Here is a 15177-nt window from a genome sequence, read left to right as displayed (position 1 = left end):
TTTTCCTAATAAAGCCATCAATTTGTTGTATTGATCGAAGGTGTGTACTGTATTTAGCACCAGTACACCGCACAACCTGCAAACTCAACCTCTTACATCTGTGGATCACAACATAACGTCGACCGAGGCTTGGTAGAAAACAGTTAGGAGTAAGTTAGCTGTGCTAAGGACATTTTGAGTTGGCATGATACCAAACATGTTATAGGCAGACTCAATCTCTAACATCTTCACATACATATCAACTATAGCATTTTCATCTTGACAGCAGAAAGCAACCCACCCAAGACCCAACCTGTTGGATCATACCCTCAAGTATACTAGTAATAACTAAAATTGCACGTCACCCAACCTGTTGGATCATACATGAAGGGATACCTCAAAAAAAAAAAGTCTGAACTAACATCTTGCAAATCACTAAGTAGTTCATGTTCCCAGTACATGAATGAAGAGACACAAAAGGACGGACGAGTAGCTAGTTCCCAGTACATGATGGGATTCAAAATGAAATGAAAGGGGTAGCTAATTAATAATAGTTCCAGTACACGAACGGATAAAAATGCGGATCAGCAAGGACTAATAGACGAGCGGATACAAAAAGAAGAGCATGAAACATTGGAGTGAATGGAGCTCGCGGGGCATGCAGAGGCACCTCGATCTAGTCGTCGAACCGCATCTTCACGGGCTGATGGAACCACCTAGCCGACTTGCCAGAGTCAGACGCCTCTACCTCGAGGGCCAGCTCCTTGAACTCATCCGCCAGATGCTTGAAGTAGGCCACCTTGTCCGCCTCTGTCCGGGACGCGGTGACGAGGGCGGGCTTGGGGTAGCCCCTTCGATTGAGGGCATTGAGACCGTAAAAGGCTTCGCGCAGCGGATGCTCCCGGACGTAACCCTCCTCACACTCGGACAAGACGATCCGGCAATGTTCGAGCAGGCCAACGCTCAGGGTTGTGGTGACCCCCAATGCTCGAGGGCGGCTCGCGAACTCATCCACCAGCACTGGTTGAAGTAGGTCAACCACCTGGATGCACCTCCCGGCGGCTTCCGCCGCAACCTCCAGGATGTCGGCGTGCCCAAAAAGGGCGTAGCTATTGATGGTGCCAATCTTGTCAACACGATTGATGAAATCCTGCCAACAGAGAAGAAGGCCGCATGATACACAGGTTATTACACAGTAAGCAAACAAGCAAGAAGCGCAAAATATAATACGGAGAGAGCAGCAGCAGGGCAATTAATCACCTAGACGTAGTACCTGAGCAATAATCCTACACTTACGGGGCATTGGACACGGGAAAGAATAGTACCTGAGCGTAGAAGGCCTTGACATCTTCCGCCGGCGCGCCCTCCGGGAGGGGTCCCCAGCCGCTCCAGCGGTTGGCGCCCTCCTCCGGCCACGCGAACGCCACGACGCCGTTCCCTCGGGTGGTCTTGGTTGCGTTGCCCGGCGGCACCGCGAGCGCCAGGACGCCGCGCGAGGTCTTGGTGGCGTTGGCCGGGAGGAGGCCCCAGCCGCCCGAAGCGCCCTCCGGCACCGCGAGCGCGACGATGCCGTTCCCGCGCGTGGCCTTGGTGGCGTTGGCCGGGAGGAGGCCCCAGACCTTGGTGTCCTCCGGCGCCTCCAAGGAGAGGAAGCCGCCCGTGGCGCCCTCCGGCACCGCGAGCACCACGTGAGCGCTCCCGCGTTAGGTCGCCGGGACCGGGAGGAGGCCGCAGACCTTGGTGTCCTCCGGCGCGGCCAAGGAGAGGAGGCCCCAGACCTTGGCGCTGCAGCGGGAGGTGGGGTGGCCGACGTACGGGCAGGAGCACGGAGGAGGAAAGGAGACTCGCCATGGGGATGGGTGCTCGCCTACCTCCCGGAAGTTGGTGGGAGGACGGAGGGGTTGAGGATACGAATGGGCGGGGTTGGGGATACGTCGTCGGCTGATATAGAGGGACGTACGCAGCAGCAGGGTGGCGGTGAGTGTGTCAGAGATTCTTTCTTGTCTCGGAAGAAACTCGAGCTTGGTTTCAAATTCAAATTTCATGCAGCATTTCACACACCCTCCCGCGCACGATCCAGGAAGCTTCCGGGCCCACTGTCAGCGGGGCGCACACGTCTCTCTCCCCTCCCAAAACGCCAAACCCAAAATTCAAAAGAGGTTGCATAAATAAAGCGGGCGGTCAAAAGAAGGATGCCCATGCATGCAATGACATGCAAGCGATGAGGTTTCTGCTGCTTTCGCTTTTTCCTTTTTTTTTTTGAAGAAGCTTTCGCTTTTGCTTCGAGGAGACGGCTGGGCTGGGCTGGGCTGGGCTGGGCTGTGCGCGCGTCAGAGAAACTCTTTTTCTCGTGTGCTGGAGAAATTTCGGTTCAGTTTCAAATTTTGAATACTGCCTCCCTCCCTCGCACAACCAAAGTGGCGTACCGTCGTCTCGCCCGTCCATGATCCACCACTCTCGACAAGGTTCCAAAAACCAAAGAGGGCAGGCAATAATAAAAATGGACCAGACTGCATAAAAGCACAGGTCAAAAAGATCAGGGGGATTGGTGTGGGCTCTACTCGCTGACAGGGGACCCTACTTAGGAGACGCTTGGACTCTTGCGCCTCCTCGTGTCGTGTCCTCCTGAATTCTTTTGCATCTCCCCTGACGCGTGGGTTCACCAACAAACTTGGTGCTTCTTTTTGCTGTGCTTCTTCTCATGGACATTCCTTTTTTACCAATCCATTAAGTACTCTCTTTCCTTTTTTTTTTTGCGGGGAAAGTACTCTCTTTCCTTTCAGCGGGTCAAGAGGATTTACCATACCGAGTACCCTTCTGTCGTCAAACTCAACGCCATCGTATAATCCTACACTACTAGGGAAAAGGCTAGCAACAGCACGGGTTTTATGCTCATTAATAGCGCGGGTAGGCGCGCTACTAATAAGGCACTACAGCTATTGCTTAGCAGTAACGCGTGCCCGCACGCGCTACTGCTAGGGCAAATAGCTGCAGCGTTTGTTCACTCCCGCGCTACTGCTAATGTAACTACTGGCAGCGTGTTTTCTCGCCATCGCTACTAGTATTCTTTTTTTATTTTTAGTGTATTTATGTGCCATAGGACAAATATTGATACAATACCAGTTATGAGGTTTACATTATTATGTCCATAACAGTGTGTCAAATGAAGGTGGATTAGGTTCAAGTGGAGGCAATATGTGGTGCATGTCAAAAGTATACTACTAATCCAAACTTGATCTAGTTTGGACTAGTAGTACTTTCGATGTGCGCCACATGTTGCCTCCACTTGAATCTAATCCGCCAGCACAAGCTATTTAATCATCATCATAGTCATTACCACCAATAATATTTATTTAATCACCACTAACACTAGCTAATAATAATCATCATAGTCATTACCACCAACACTAGCTATTTTATCATCATAGTAATAGTGTAGCACATCATCATCCTCAAACTCATTTCTAGCTAGCTAATCACTCCTGCTGCTCTCTCCTAGGTAAAATAACATAAAACATGTGTAGCTCTCCTCCTTGATCAAGTTGGAGCATGTAGATGAACCTGTCTCCTAATCGTGGGTAGCGCATCTATTTGTTGCCCCCTAGTACTTCTCTGCGCTTCTCCATCACACATTTGGTTCAGTCTTGCACTATTAAGCATCCGTCGCTAATCTTTAATGCACTAAAGTAATCTGTAGGATATCTTGGTCGTAAGCTAATAATACTCATGGTACCTTTAGTCTCGATCCCATAAGGCACAACATTCATCGGGAGTCCCTGTTGAAGAACATCGTATGGTAACATACTTAGCAATGAAGTTTAGCTTCAAAAATAATATATGGAAAAGATGCACTGAGGACAAATAGTAAAAATCTTACCATCTTTCCTAAATAGATGTGACCGTAGTTCATTACGAACACTATTGGTCGCACGTTTTCAGTACTAACATTTCTAAATGCAGGAAGAAAATTTGTCTTGACAGTATCAAGATCCTCAAGCCATGAAACATAATGACTTAGCTCCTCACAGTTGAGTTCAGCCTCGGGACAGTAGTAGGTCCTGTCTACCAAGCCCCGGACATGTTTGCTTGCACCGAACAACTATTTTTGAATAAACAATATCAAAGACATAAATATGGTTGAGAAACTTACATAATGGTATAACTGGAGGCGTCTGCACATCGACCCAGATGTCGGTATTACCTTCAATATCATCTTTTGGACGAATATCAAAGGTGATAACCATATCAGGCTCAAATGCATAAGTCTTGCATAGTGTTCGCCTTTTTTTGCATCCAAAATAGGTGTAGTAGTCTGAATTGTATAATTTTACGTGGAAAATATAACCATGCTCGGTCTTCAAGTAGACTTTCTTTACCTCCATAGTATGACTGAAACCTATCTTATCCAATACAAAAACTCTTGCATGGCAGGGGATACGCTAGTACAATAGTAAAAAAATAAGTTGAAGCAAATGAAGCAGATGTCATGCTTAATTACAAAAAAGACTTGTCGTTGTGACTTACTGTATCCACTTCAAAGTTCTCGTCCAGCTTGATGCTGAAGCGCCTATCATCATCTAGGAAAATTCCGTCGCACAGGCCGCGCTCGTCTTCGCGGTATTTGCAAATACTGAAATCCTTTTCGTCATCAGACATTTCCTATGTTCATAGTTAAAACATTAATTGAAAATCGATCGAAGACAATTACCAGGATACTCAACACACAAATCCGGGGCACTCGATATTTCCTACATATTCTGGCACAAGTCATGCCAAAATTCACGGAAAAATCCGGCATGACCTTTGCTAAAATAGGACATATTGAGCGCCTGAAATTTGCCGGAACGGAAATGAATCAACACTCCGGCAAAATATAGGCCACTCGGAGGTGTAACCTGCAAACATGACCAGCCACTTGGATATTGAGCAACACAAGATATACATTTCGAAATATCTTATAGGACTCAAATTAGCATGCATTTAATAAGCAAAAGTAAATCATCTCATGCGTCCGTACATCGTCGAATATTATCACTAATACATCCCAAATAGTGTCAAACATATAACATCACTAATACAACTAAAATCCTAGCACACGGCGGGTATCGGCGCGGGCGGTGGACACCCACAGAGAAGGAACCATCACGGGATCATAGCTTCAGTGAGATCCCTGGAGAACCTGCCATGTATTGGAGAACCTGTGCTCCAACGCAAACAAGTAGCGACGGACGTGCGCGTCCTCCTCACTGACACGGTGACGCACCACCTCCGCGGAGTTCTCGAGCCTCTGGACCGTCACTGGCCCACGCGACCGCCACCAAAGAAGGTTTGGGTCAACGACATGCTGGCTCCTCACCAACCTGCGCCCCCCGGTAGGTAGCGCCTCCCAGCACCACCCCGGCGGAGCCCAGTCCCGGACATGGCACATCTGGTCAAGCAGGTGTCGTCCTCCGCCGACTCGACGACGAGGATGCGGGATAGGCATCGTCCACGTCGATGCGAGAAAAATTGCTTTAACGACAAGTTCTTACTAACGAGTTCTATTAATTCAATTAGTTCTTACTAAAAATAAACTTACTATAAATAAAAATAAACTAATACCTAATTAGTACGTAGTTCTTACTAACTAATTAGTACCTAGGAACTACTGCCCTAATTACCATATAAGTAATTAACTAACTAGCACTAAAAATAGCCTAGGGTTCATACTAACTAGCACTAAATAGCTAGGGTTCATACTAAGCAGAGAAGAGAGATTGGAAGGGGAGAGTGCTTACAGAGGGCGGGCAGAGAGATGGGGTCGGGGGAGACGGCGGCACCGAGGCGCGGCGAGGCGGGGTCGGGGGAGACGGCGGCGAGGCGGAGGCGACGAGGAATAGTAGAGGAGAATTGGGGGAGGAAGCAGAGGAGAGGGGATCAGGCCGCGCGGAGGGTTAGGTGAAAATAGTTTTAACAGTAGCGTGGGGAGGCAAAACGCGGTGCTGCTAAAATCCGTAGTAGTAGCGCTGTTCGTAGAAGGGCGCTACTACTATACCTAGCACTCGGGAACGGTGTGGCAATTATAATAGTAGCATGTTCTGTTCCTGCCGCGCTACTGCTAAGCGGGTAACAATAGCGCCGTTCTAGCAGACACGCTACTGCTAAGTAGCAGTAGCGCCTCATTTTAACAAGCGCTACTGGTAACATTCTGTGTATAAGGTTTTCTCTAGTGCAAGTAAAAGACCCCGAGCTACCCCTTACAATGATATGGAGGCGCTTAGACCAATTAATTACCTCTACCATCATTTTATCTGAAAATGATCAAACAGGAGGGCACTTCCACAACGGTGAACGAAAATTTTCTTCCGAAACTCAACAAAAGAATGGAAGTTGAAGTCTCGGTGAATACAGCTGTATGGAAAAGAGGCTGTATTCGTAAACGAGAATCATTTCTTTTTGCTGAATTTGAAATCTCAGAAAGTCCTTTTCTCTTTGATGCAAGTAGCCTAATTACGTATTTACGTTTCTATGTTGAAGATCTGCAATTGTTTCGTTCTCAGCAGTGAACTCTGCTGAACCTTGACTCGATGACGCTACAAATCTTTGACATCAATCTCAATCTACCAAGTGTAATATTTGCCGTTTAACTTTTTTTTGCGCAGGTCAAAATGCTCAAGTTTTCCCCTTGGAAAATTTGCATGTACTATTTGGATGTGACAATGAACACATCTATTTTTATTTTTATTTTTTAACATTTGTAAAATTCATTTTTGGCGGTATTTTGACCTGTGCAAAAATACCTGTGCACGCGGGGATTTGTAAAATGGATTTCCGTATATGTAGGGACATCAGATTGCTGCAGGCTACCAAGCAATACCATATCGATTATATTGAGAAGGGCTGCCTGCCCGCGACGATGGGGGTGGGAATGAGATGCTGGGAGAGAGTTGTTGGTGGATTGAGACTTGAGAGGCCCTTCCCCAGTGCAGCATCTACCAAGTGGTTGCTCGCCCTCACCCTCAAAGGTCTGCCTTCTTTCGGAACCAGATCCTCTAATATTAAGAAGGAAAATCCTCCAACTTTCCTTCTTGCAATCCATATGATTAAGGCTAAAATGATTTAAATTAATATACAAATTGCAGATTTAATATTTACATTCATAATCATTACATATAAACAATTTGATGGTGAAATAAAATCAATTATAAATTATTTATATCTACAGTAAATATCAATAGTAAATAATCCGCTAAACGTCTCTAACATTCCTTCTTCATTTTACACTATGATTACACTGTAGCACAGTGACTTTGCTTCTCTAAGTTAGAGGATCCGCCTCCCCTTCTTTCTTACACAAGTTCACGATTCATTGTTGGGACAGGATGAAGACTTGAAAAACACATACTTGATTTTTTGAAATGAAGAATTCTGGTGTTAATGGCAATGCTGTTTTTTTTTACAATTTACTCATTCAATTTACCTCAGAGTGTGGTTTTTTTAATCAACATATTTAACACGGTACAATTTCCATGGAATTGAGATTAGCTAGCCCCTTCTGCTTTCATGCGGTACTAGCTCTACGAGTAATATGGAGTCCATGCGATTGGGAGGATTTTTATGTTGTCTTAGAGGGGGCAATACTTTCGAAAATTGCTTTTGGAGCTCGGGCCAGGTTTTCAAAAATTCAAAATTCAACAAAATTCATATTTTTACATTTCAAAAAAAATCTGAAAAATACAGACATACATGGAGGCATAAAACACATGTGCGTACATATTCAGGATGAAATACGTTGAAATGAGGATTGTGTAAAAAAAGACAAATATGTGGCTTTTACACAAGATACTATTCATCCCAAAAGTCCATGAATTTGTTCTTTTTGCACAGATCGCATCTCAAGGTATTTTATTTTGAAATTTTACACACATCACATCCTTGTGTACTTGTACAATTTTTTCAGAATTTTTTCAAAACAAAAAGTATGATTTTCAAAACAAAAAAAATCGGCCTCCATGGAGGCCAAGCTCCAAAATCCCATTCTCCAATACTTTCAGCTATTATGACTATCAAACATGCATCTGAATTCTCTATGGCATGGTTATATATATTCTCCACATGACATTCATTTTAAATTTAATCTATTTCTCATATACCACCATGTCCCAAAAAGTTATTGAAAAATCCCGCGGCAACGCTTGTGGTATCTTCTAGTTTTTTTTTAAGTTCCAGTAGATTTTTTTTCATGTGGCCTAAAGCAGCCCACATAAAAGGATCAGCCGATCGATCACGGGAACTAAACTACTACGTTGGTTTGGATCTCCCCCGATCACGGCGCTTTAGTTGGGGTCGAGGGGAACGATCGTTGGTTCGTTACTCTCTTCCCTCACGTTAACTTATCCTCTCTTTTTGTTCCTTCTGTTCAGCCCATTGGGCCTTAAGATCAATTCTTTGACTGAGCAGCACACACGTTCCACCGGATCGATTAAATTGGTAGAGTTGTGTAGCGTGTGCAAATGCATTATTTTCTCCAGTCCTAGAGAGATGATTAATCTCTTATGTTGTCATTTTTGTTTGAACAGTGAATATAACATGAACGTATATGTACAATTTACAATGTTATATGATTATTCTCTACATATTATGGATCACCGTAAGTTTTACGTATTTTGTGTGCAAGTTTTTTTTTCATTTTTTCTTCATTTCTTTATTCTTTTATACCAATGCCATGGATTCATTCTTTTTAGAATATTTTATTTTTATTTTTATTTATGTTTATGTTTTATTATTTGACAGTCACCTGATTTTTTTGTACATTCATTTTCTTCCTATTTATGTATGTTTGTTTATTTTCCCTTTTAATCATTTTTATGTCTATGAATGAATTTTTTTGTGTGTACACACGTACATATTTATACAATATGGGTGTAAATTATACTGGTAGAAAATTACACTAATATATTTAATCTTGCATTTATTAAAAGTCCAAATTGTGTGCAAGTTTCTTTTCATAATTTCTTTTTATGATTTATATTTTATTTATTCTATAAGGGTAAAATACCAGTGCCACTAGTTCATCTATTCTTAGAAAATTTCACTTTTACAAAACCTCCATTATTATATATGATTTGATAGGTTTCCTACCTAATTTTTGACCTTTAGGATGTCACAGAGTAACCACATTCACCTAGGTATGGGACCGGCTGACAGGAATTGGCAACGGCCGGCGCAGAAAAAAAAATCAATTAGCATAGATATTTCAGGTGCATAATGATTACACGACAATTTTTCTTTCTTTCTTGTTTTGAGCCGTTTTTCTTGCATGGTAATACATGTCTCATTTATATCATAAAACATCAAAGTACAAGCTACGTAAGGATCGACATAATAAAACTGAAAAGATAACAGAACATCTCTAAGCTTGACACCAAACATCCGTCACCTGCCTCTGACACCACCATAGCAGCCACCGAAGAAAAAAATGATGGAACACCTCCTCACCCGAGCTCGACGCGGCTCAGTCGCTGATATGCAGCTTTACGGACCTTCAAGGTGTCTCACCAAAAGTGAAGCCTTTGTCGTTGAACGAATCAGACCGAGACAACACCCTGGACACGCCATCGAACTTCACATCTGGCACTCCATCACGACTAAGACGCTGAAGGAGGAAACTGTAAAGATTTGATGAAAACTTGTGTTCTATTGATTCTGGGCAAAGCCCTATTTATACAAGGATTTGGGGCGCCTCCGGAGAGGCGTCCGTTTACAACAGGCGCCCGTGGCGCGAGAAGACGCCCATACGGACGTTCACATCTGTACGGCGCTTTGGACACACGTGACGACTCTTAGCGCTAATGACGTCGCTTTATTCTTAACACCCCCCCCCCCCCTTGTACAAAGCTGCTTCTTCTATGTCTTGCATCCTTGTATAACTTTGAGAATATTGCTCTTAATCACAAGCGTATATGATCTTGAATAACTCCTCCAAAAACTCTGTGGGAAAAATATGAGGAGAATAGAACTTGATATGTTGTTAAAACTCCATTAAAACCCAGTAGGAAAAATAAGGAGAAAATGTTACAACATATGTTATCGCCTCTTTGATAACTTATATGAGAAAACCTTGAGGATAAAACTCATTGGTAAGTTTAGAGGACAATTAATATGTCTTGTATACACTCATTAAAAACCCCGGTGGGAAAAAAATAGGATGTATGACATATATTCTTATGTTCATATTACCTCATTAAAAACCTTGATGAGAACCATGAGAGTAAACTCATAAAGGGAAAAGGAGTGCAATATAATGTTTGAACATGTTATGATTCAGAGAGGCTCTCCCCCTGATCTTTGCAAATCTCGAAGTCGTCGCATACCAATCCCATGAACATATTTTTCAAATGTTGAAACTGGGAGCGACTTTGTGAATAGATCAGCTAGATTATCGCATGATTTGACTTGCAAAATGTTTATCTTCCCTTTCTTTTGTAATTGATGGGGAAAATAATTTAGGAGAAATATGGTTAGTGATATTGCTTTTTATGTAACCTGTTTGCATTTGAGCAACACAAGCTGCATTATCTTCGTAGATAATGGTTGGAGATTCGATAGAACCTTTACCACATGATTTTTGTATGTGGTTTATCATTCTGCGAAGCCATACACATTCACGTGTTGCCTCAAATAAAGAGATTATTTCAGAATGATTGGTGGATGTAGCCACTAGAGTCTGTTTGGAAGACTTCCATGATATGGCTGTCCCACCATGTAGGAACACAAAACCGGTTTGTGATCTGGCATTGTGGGGGTCAGATAAGTAGCCAGCATCAGCATACCCAATCATATCAATGTCCAAATTTCTCTGAAATTGAAAGAATAGGCCAAGATCCTTTGTGCCTTGGAGATATCGAAAGATATTCTTAACTCCCGTCCAATGACGTTTAGTAGGAGCTGCGCTATGTCTAGATAGTAAATTCACTGCAAATGCAATATCAGGCCTGGTGCAATTTGCAAGATACATGAGTGCTCCAACGGCACTGAGATATGGAACTTCAGGTCCTAATATCTCTTGTCCATTATCCATTGGTCTAAATTGATCTTTCTCTACGTCTAGAGATCGAACTACCATAGGAGGTTTGGATGGATAGGATTTGTCCATATTGAATTTCTCCAATATTTTCTGGATATAGACGGTTTGATGAACCAAAATACCCGAGGGAAGGTGCTCAAGTTGCAATCCTAAGCAAAATTTGGTTTTACCCAAATCCTTCATCTCAAATTCCGTCTTTAGGTGATTGCGTGCTTCATCAATATCTTGTGTTGTTCCAATAATGTTCAGATCATCAACATACACAGAAATAATGCAAAATCCAGTTGTGGACTTTTTTATGAAAACACATGGGCAATCATCATTATTGGAGTATCCTTTTTTCAAAAGGAACTCACTAAGTCGGTTGTACCACATGCGACCCGACTGTTTTAAGCCGTATAAAGACTTATTTAGTTTTACACAATATGCGTTGCATTTTGCGTTTGGATTCGGGATTGGGACTCCATCAGGAACCTTCATGTATATGTCCGAATCAAGTGAACCGTAAAGGTAAGCGGTCACTACATCCATCAACTGCATAGATAGACAATTTTGCACTGCCAAAGATATAATATATCGGAAAGTGGTTGCACTCATTACTAGAGAATATGTTTCAGTGAAATCAATGTCGGGTTTCTGCGTGAAACCTTGTGCTACGAGCCTTGCTTTATATCTCACCACCTCGTTGTTCTCGTTTCTTTTACGAACAAAAACCCATTTGAATCCCACGGGGAAAACTCTGGGAGGTGTAGGTATTGCTTCAGTGAATACCTTTCGTTTATTGAGCGAGGCTAATTCTGCTTGGATTGCATCCTTCCATTTAGGCCAGTCGAAGCGTTTCTTGCACTCTGCCATGGTCTTTGGATCATGATCAGTGAGAAGGGTATCTGCAATCTTTTCAACAAAATATATGTCGACAGTCGTAGTCTTATGGTCAAATGATTCTCCAGAATCAATGTAGTTGATAGAAATTTCCTGCACCCTTAGTGACTCTTCGTGATTTCCCAATATGATTGAGTCTGGGTGTTCCAATGTCCCAGTTAGTTTGTGCACAACTGAGCTGGGTTGTGGAGGTTGTTCTTTCACTGGGTGTATATTACCCATTTGATGATTATCAACGCTAGGTTGGTTTAGATTTACTGGTTCAGAGAGTTTCTTTCTCTGTTTCCTTTGTTGCTTGTGAGGAGCTGAATCCTGTTTCGTGGCCGTACTTCTCCCCCTTTTCCTTTGAACAGGGGGTTGAGTAGTTTTTGTTGGTACCTCCACTCTTTCACGCGCGTTTTTAGAAGGATTGTAGGATTTGGTAACACCTTTATAGTCAGTAAATGAATATGACAGGTTATTTGCAATGTGTTGCAAATTAATTATTTCTCAAACTTGAAGTTCAGTTTCTTGAGTACGTGGATCAGAGGAGGAAATGCCTTGGGCATTCCAATTGATTTCCGGGCATTCTTTTTGGTACTTGTTGTCTCCCCCTAATGGCGGGAAATGGTCCTCATTGAAGATGCAGTCAGCGTGACGGGCTGTGAACAGATCCCCCGTGAGGGGTTCAAGGTACTTGATTATCGACGGTGATTTGTACCCCACATAGATCCCCAAATTTCTGTGTGGGGCCATGGATGTACGCTGCGGTGGTAAGATTGGCACATATGTGGCGCATCCGAATTTACGCAGATGGGAAATATTTGGTAGGTTTCCACGTACTAATTGCAGAGGGGAAGTGCTGTGATATGCAGTTGGTCGCAATTGGATCAAGTCAGCAGCGTGTAAAACTGCGTGACCCCAACAAGAAGTTGGTAAATTGCAATTCATTAGTAAGGGTCGTGCAATGAGCTTAATTCTCTTAATTAGAGATTCGGCCAATTCATTTTGAGTGTGGACATATGGGACAGAGTGCTGAACTTCAATGCCTAATGCCATGCAATAATCATTGAAAGCATGTGAAGAGAATTCAGCAGCGTTGTCCATTCGAATTGATTTAATTCGATTCTCAGGATAATGAGCTTGCAATTTGATAATTTGTCTCATTATTTTGTCAAATGCATGGTTTCGTGTAGATAGTAAACACATGTGAGACCATCGTGTAGATGTATCTATTAGAACCATGAAATACCTAAAAGGTCCAGACAATGGTTGGATCGGACCACAAATATCACCTTGAATTCGTTCAAGGAATTGTAGTGGTTCTGCTTGAATTTTAAGATATGAGTGTCTTAAAATGAGTTTTCCAGTAGCACATGCAGTGCACATAAAATCTGAAGATTGTGGGAATTTAGCTTCATTTAAGTCATGACCATTGGAATTGCAGATAATTTTCCTCATCATCCCTATACCAGGATGACCAAGGTGATCATGCCAAGTTTGGAATGCATTTACATTCTGAAAAATTACCTTATACGCAACGTGCTCTACAGGTTTTATGTAGGTGTAGTACAATCCTGATGATAAAGAGGGAATTTTCTCAAATATATGTTTGCCATATCCGTTGTCTTTGGTAAAGAGGAGATATTCCTCTTTGTTATCTTCATAAGTTTCAATGTGGAAACCATTTTTGCGGATATCTCTATAACCTATGAGGGTACGAGTTGAATCGGGATACAATAAAGCATCCTCAATTACAATTTGTGTACCCATAGGGAGGGTAAATATGGCACGTCCTTTGCCAACAATTACCGCATCATGTCCACCGATTGTTAAAATATCCCCATTCAATCTTGTAAGAGTTTGGAAATACTTTATTTCCCTAAGTATAGAGTTTGTGATGCCACTGTCCACAAGGCACATTTCCTCCTTCATTGGATTGACTCCCGTAGAAATCTTCTCGTCTCTTCTTGTTCGTGCTCTGTTGATCGAGGCTAGCGTGGCTGATAACGTGTAAAGATTTGATGAAAACTTGTGTTCTATTGATTCCGGGGAAAGCGCTATTTATACAAGGATTTGGGGTGCCTCCGGAGAGGCGTCCGTTTACAACAGGCGCCCATGGCGCGAGAAGACGCCCGTACGGACGTTCGCGTCCGTACGGCGCTTTGGACACATGTGATGACTCTTAGCGCTAATGATGTCGCTTTATTCTTAACAGAAACCATGCCTGCTATCCATGAACCACGAATCCAGCACATGTTTCGTCTTTCAGATGTTGTCGATGCAGACCATAATTTGCATTCGTTTCTAGACTACCTCCCAAGCTCCACGCCGACGCTGGAGCAAACGCCGTCGCAATGACGGAGTTCGAGGACAGAGGTCCACCACGAGGATGCCGCCGCCACCACGCCATCCTTGCTTGAATAAACTGGTTTCCAAATCCACCTCCAACCATAGGCCTCGTCAGGGAATGATCCGAAGAATCTTTATTCAGCGCTGTCATCATCGTCGCCGAAGCCAAGACGATGAACAGCTTAAAAACCTAGACTACGAGAGAGTAGTGGAGGGGAGTCGCTAGAGAACGGCGCTGGAAGATTGGACTCTCCTGGCGGCGGCTAGGGTTCCAGGTTCTACCGGTTGCCTCTCTACGTTTTCTGGTTTTTATTTTTTATGTGACTTTTTGGATGTTGTATGTGTAAGTGCACACGTACAAGTACTGTACAATAGGTGTGTAAATTATACTAGAAGGCAAAAATTTCGCTACTATATGTTTATTCTTGTATATTATAAAATAGTAGATTTTCTGTGCAAATGGTGTGCAAGTTTTTTTCATTGTTTGTTTTTTTCGTTTTCTTTTTTCTATAAAGGTAATACCAATGCCACTAGTTCTTTCTTTTTAGAAAACTTTATTTTTTCATTTAGCTGTATAGTTCATCATTTTGAATGGATTTATTATTATGTTATTGAAATGCAAATGGTACTTTAATTTCCATTTAATACTTTGATCTGCAACAAATTGTCTTAACTAGGTCGTTTTGTTGATCTTAATTCCACATCCTAAAGTGTATGGTGTGAAATGTTATAGAAATTTCATATGACCAATGAATTTATTTTCTGATTCCAATTAAATGATTTAGCATGATGGTTGCTCAAGATAATAAAATAAAATTTGGGTTTCAAACTTTTAATTCCCGCCTTTCCTCCTCTATTTATTTTTATAACTATGGTGTATGTATATGTGTGAAAGCAAATATACATGTTAAAGCAAAGCA

General features: G+C 42.5%; 1 protein-coding gene across 1 annotated transcript; it reads right to left on the bottom strand.

The window, feature by feature from the left end:
* Nucleotides 1–303: 303 nt before the first annotated feature.
* On the bottom strand, nt 304–2818 carry LOC119333809. Its single transcript, XM_037606571.1, has 3 exons — nt 2781–2818; nt 1305–1674; nt 304–1129 (listed from the first exon to the last, which is right to left on the bottom strand). The coding sequence occupies exons 1-3, from the start codon at nt 2816–2818 to the stop codon at nt 656–658; spliced, it is 882 nt and encodes a 293-aa protein (XP_037462468.1). The 3' UTR covers nt 304–655.
* Nucleotides 2819–15177: the final 12359 nt, after the last annotated feature.

This window comes from Triticum dicoccoides, chromosome 7A (genome assembly GCF_002162155.2).
Source record: "Triticum dicoccoides isolate Atlit2015 ecotype Zavitan chromosome 7A, WEW_v2.0, whole genome shotgun sequence".
NCBI lineage: Eukaryota > Viridiplantae > Streptophyta > Magnoliopsida > Poales > Poaceae > Triticum > Triticum dicoccoides.
The sequence above is the reverse complement of the archived record's forward strand: the minus strand, read 5'-3'. Positions and strand labels throughout refer to the sequence as shown.

Coding starts and splice junctions, on each gene's coding strand:
- LOC119333809 (XM_037606571.1), bottom strand. CDS start 2,818: ATGGCGTTGAGTTTGACGACAGAAGGGTACTCGGTATG. Junction 1,675..2,780: donor ACAGAAGGGTACTCGGTATG/GTAAATCCTCTT, acceptor CTAACGCGGGAG/CGCTCACGTGGTGCTCGCGG. Junction 1,130..1,304: donor TCAAGGCCTTCTACGCTCAG/GTACTATTCTTT, acceptor CTCTGTTGGCAG/GATTTCATCAATCGTGTTGA.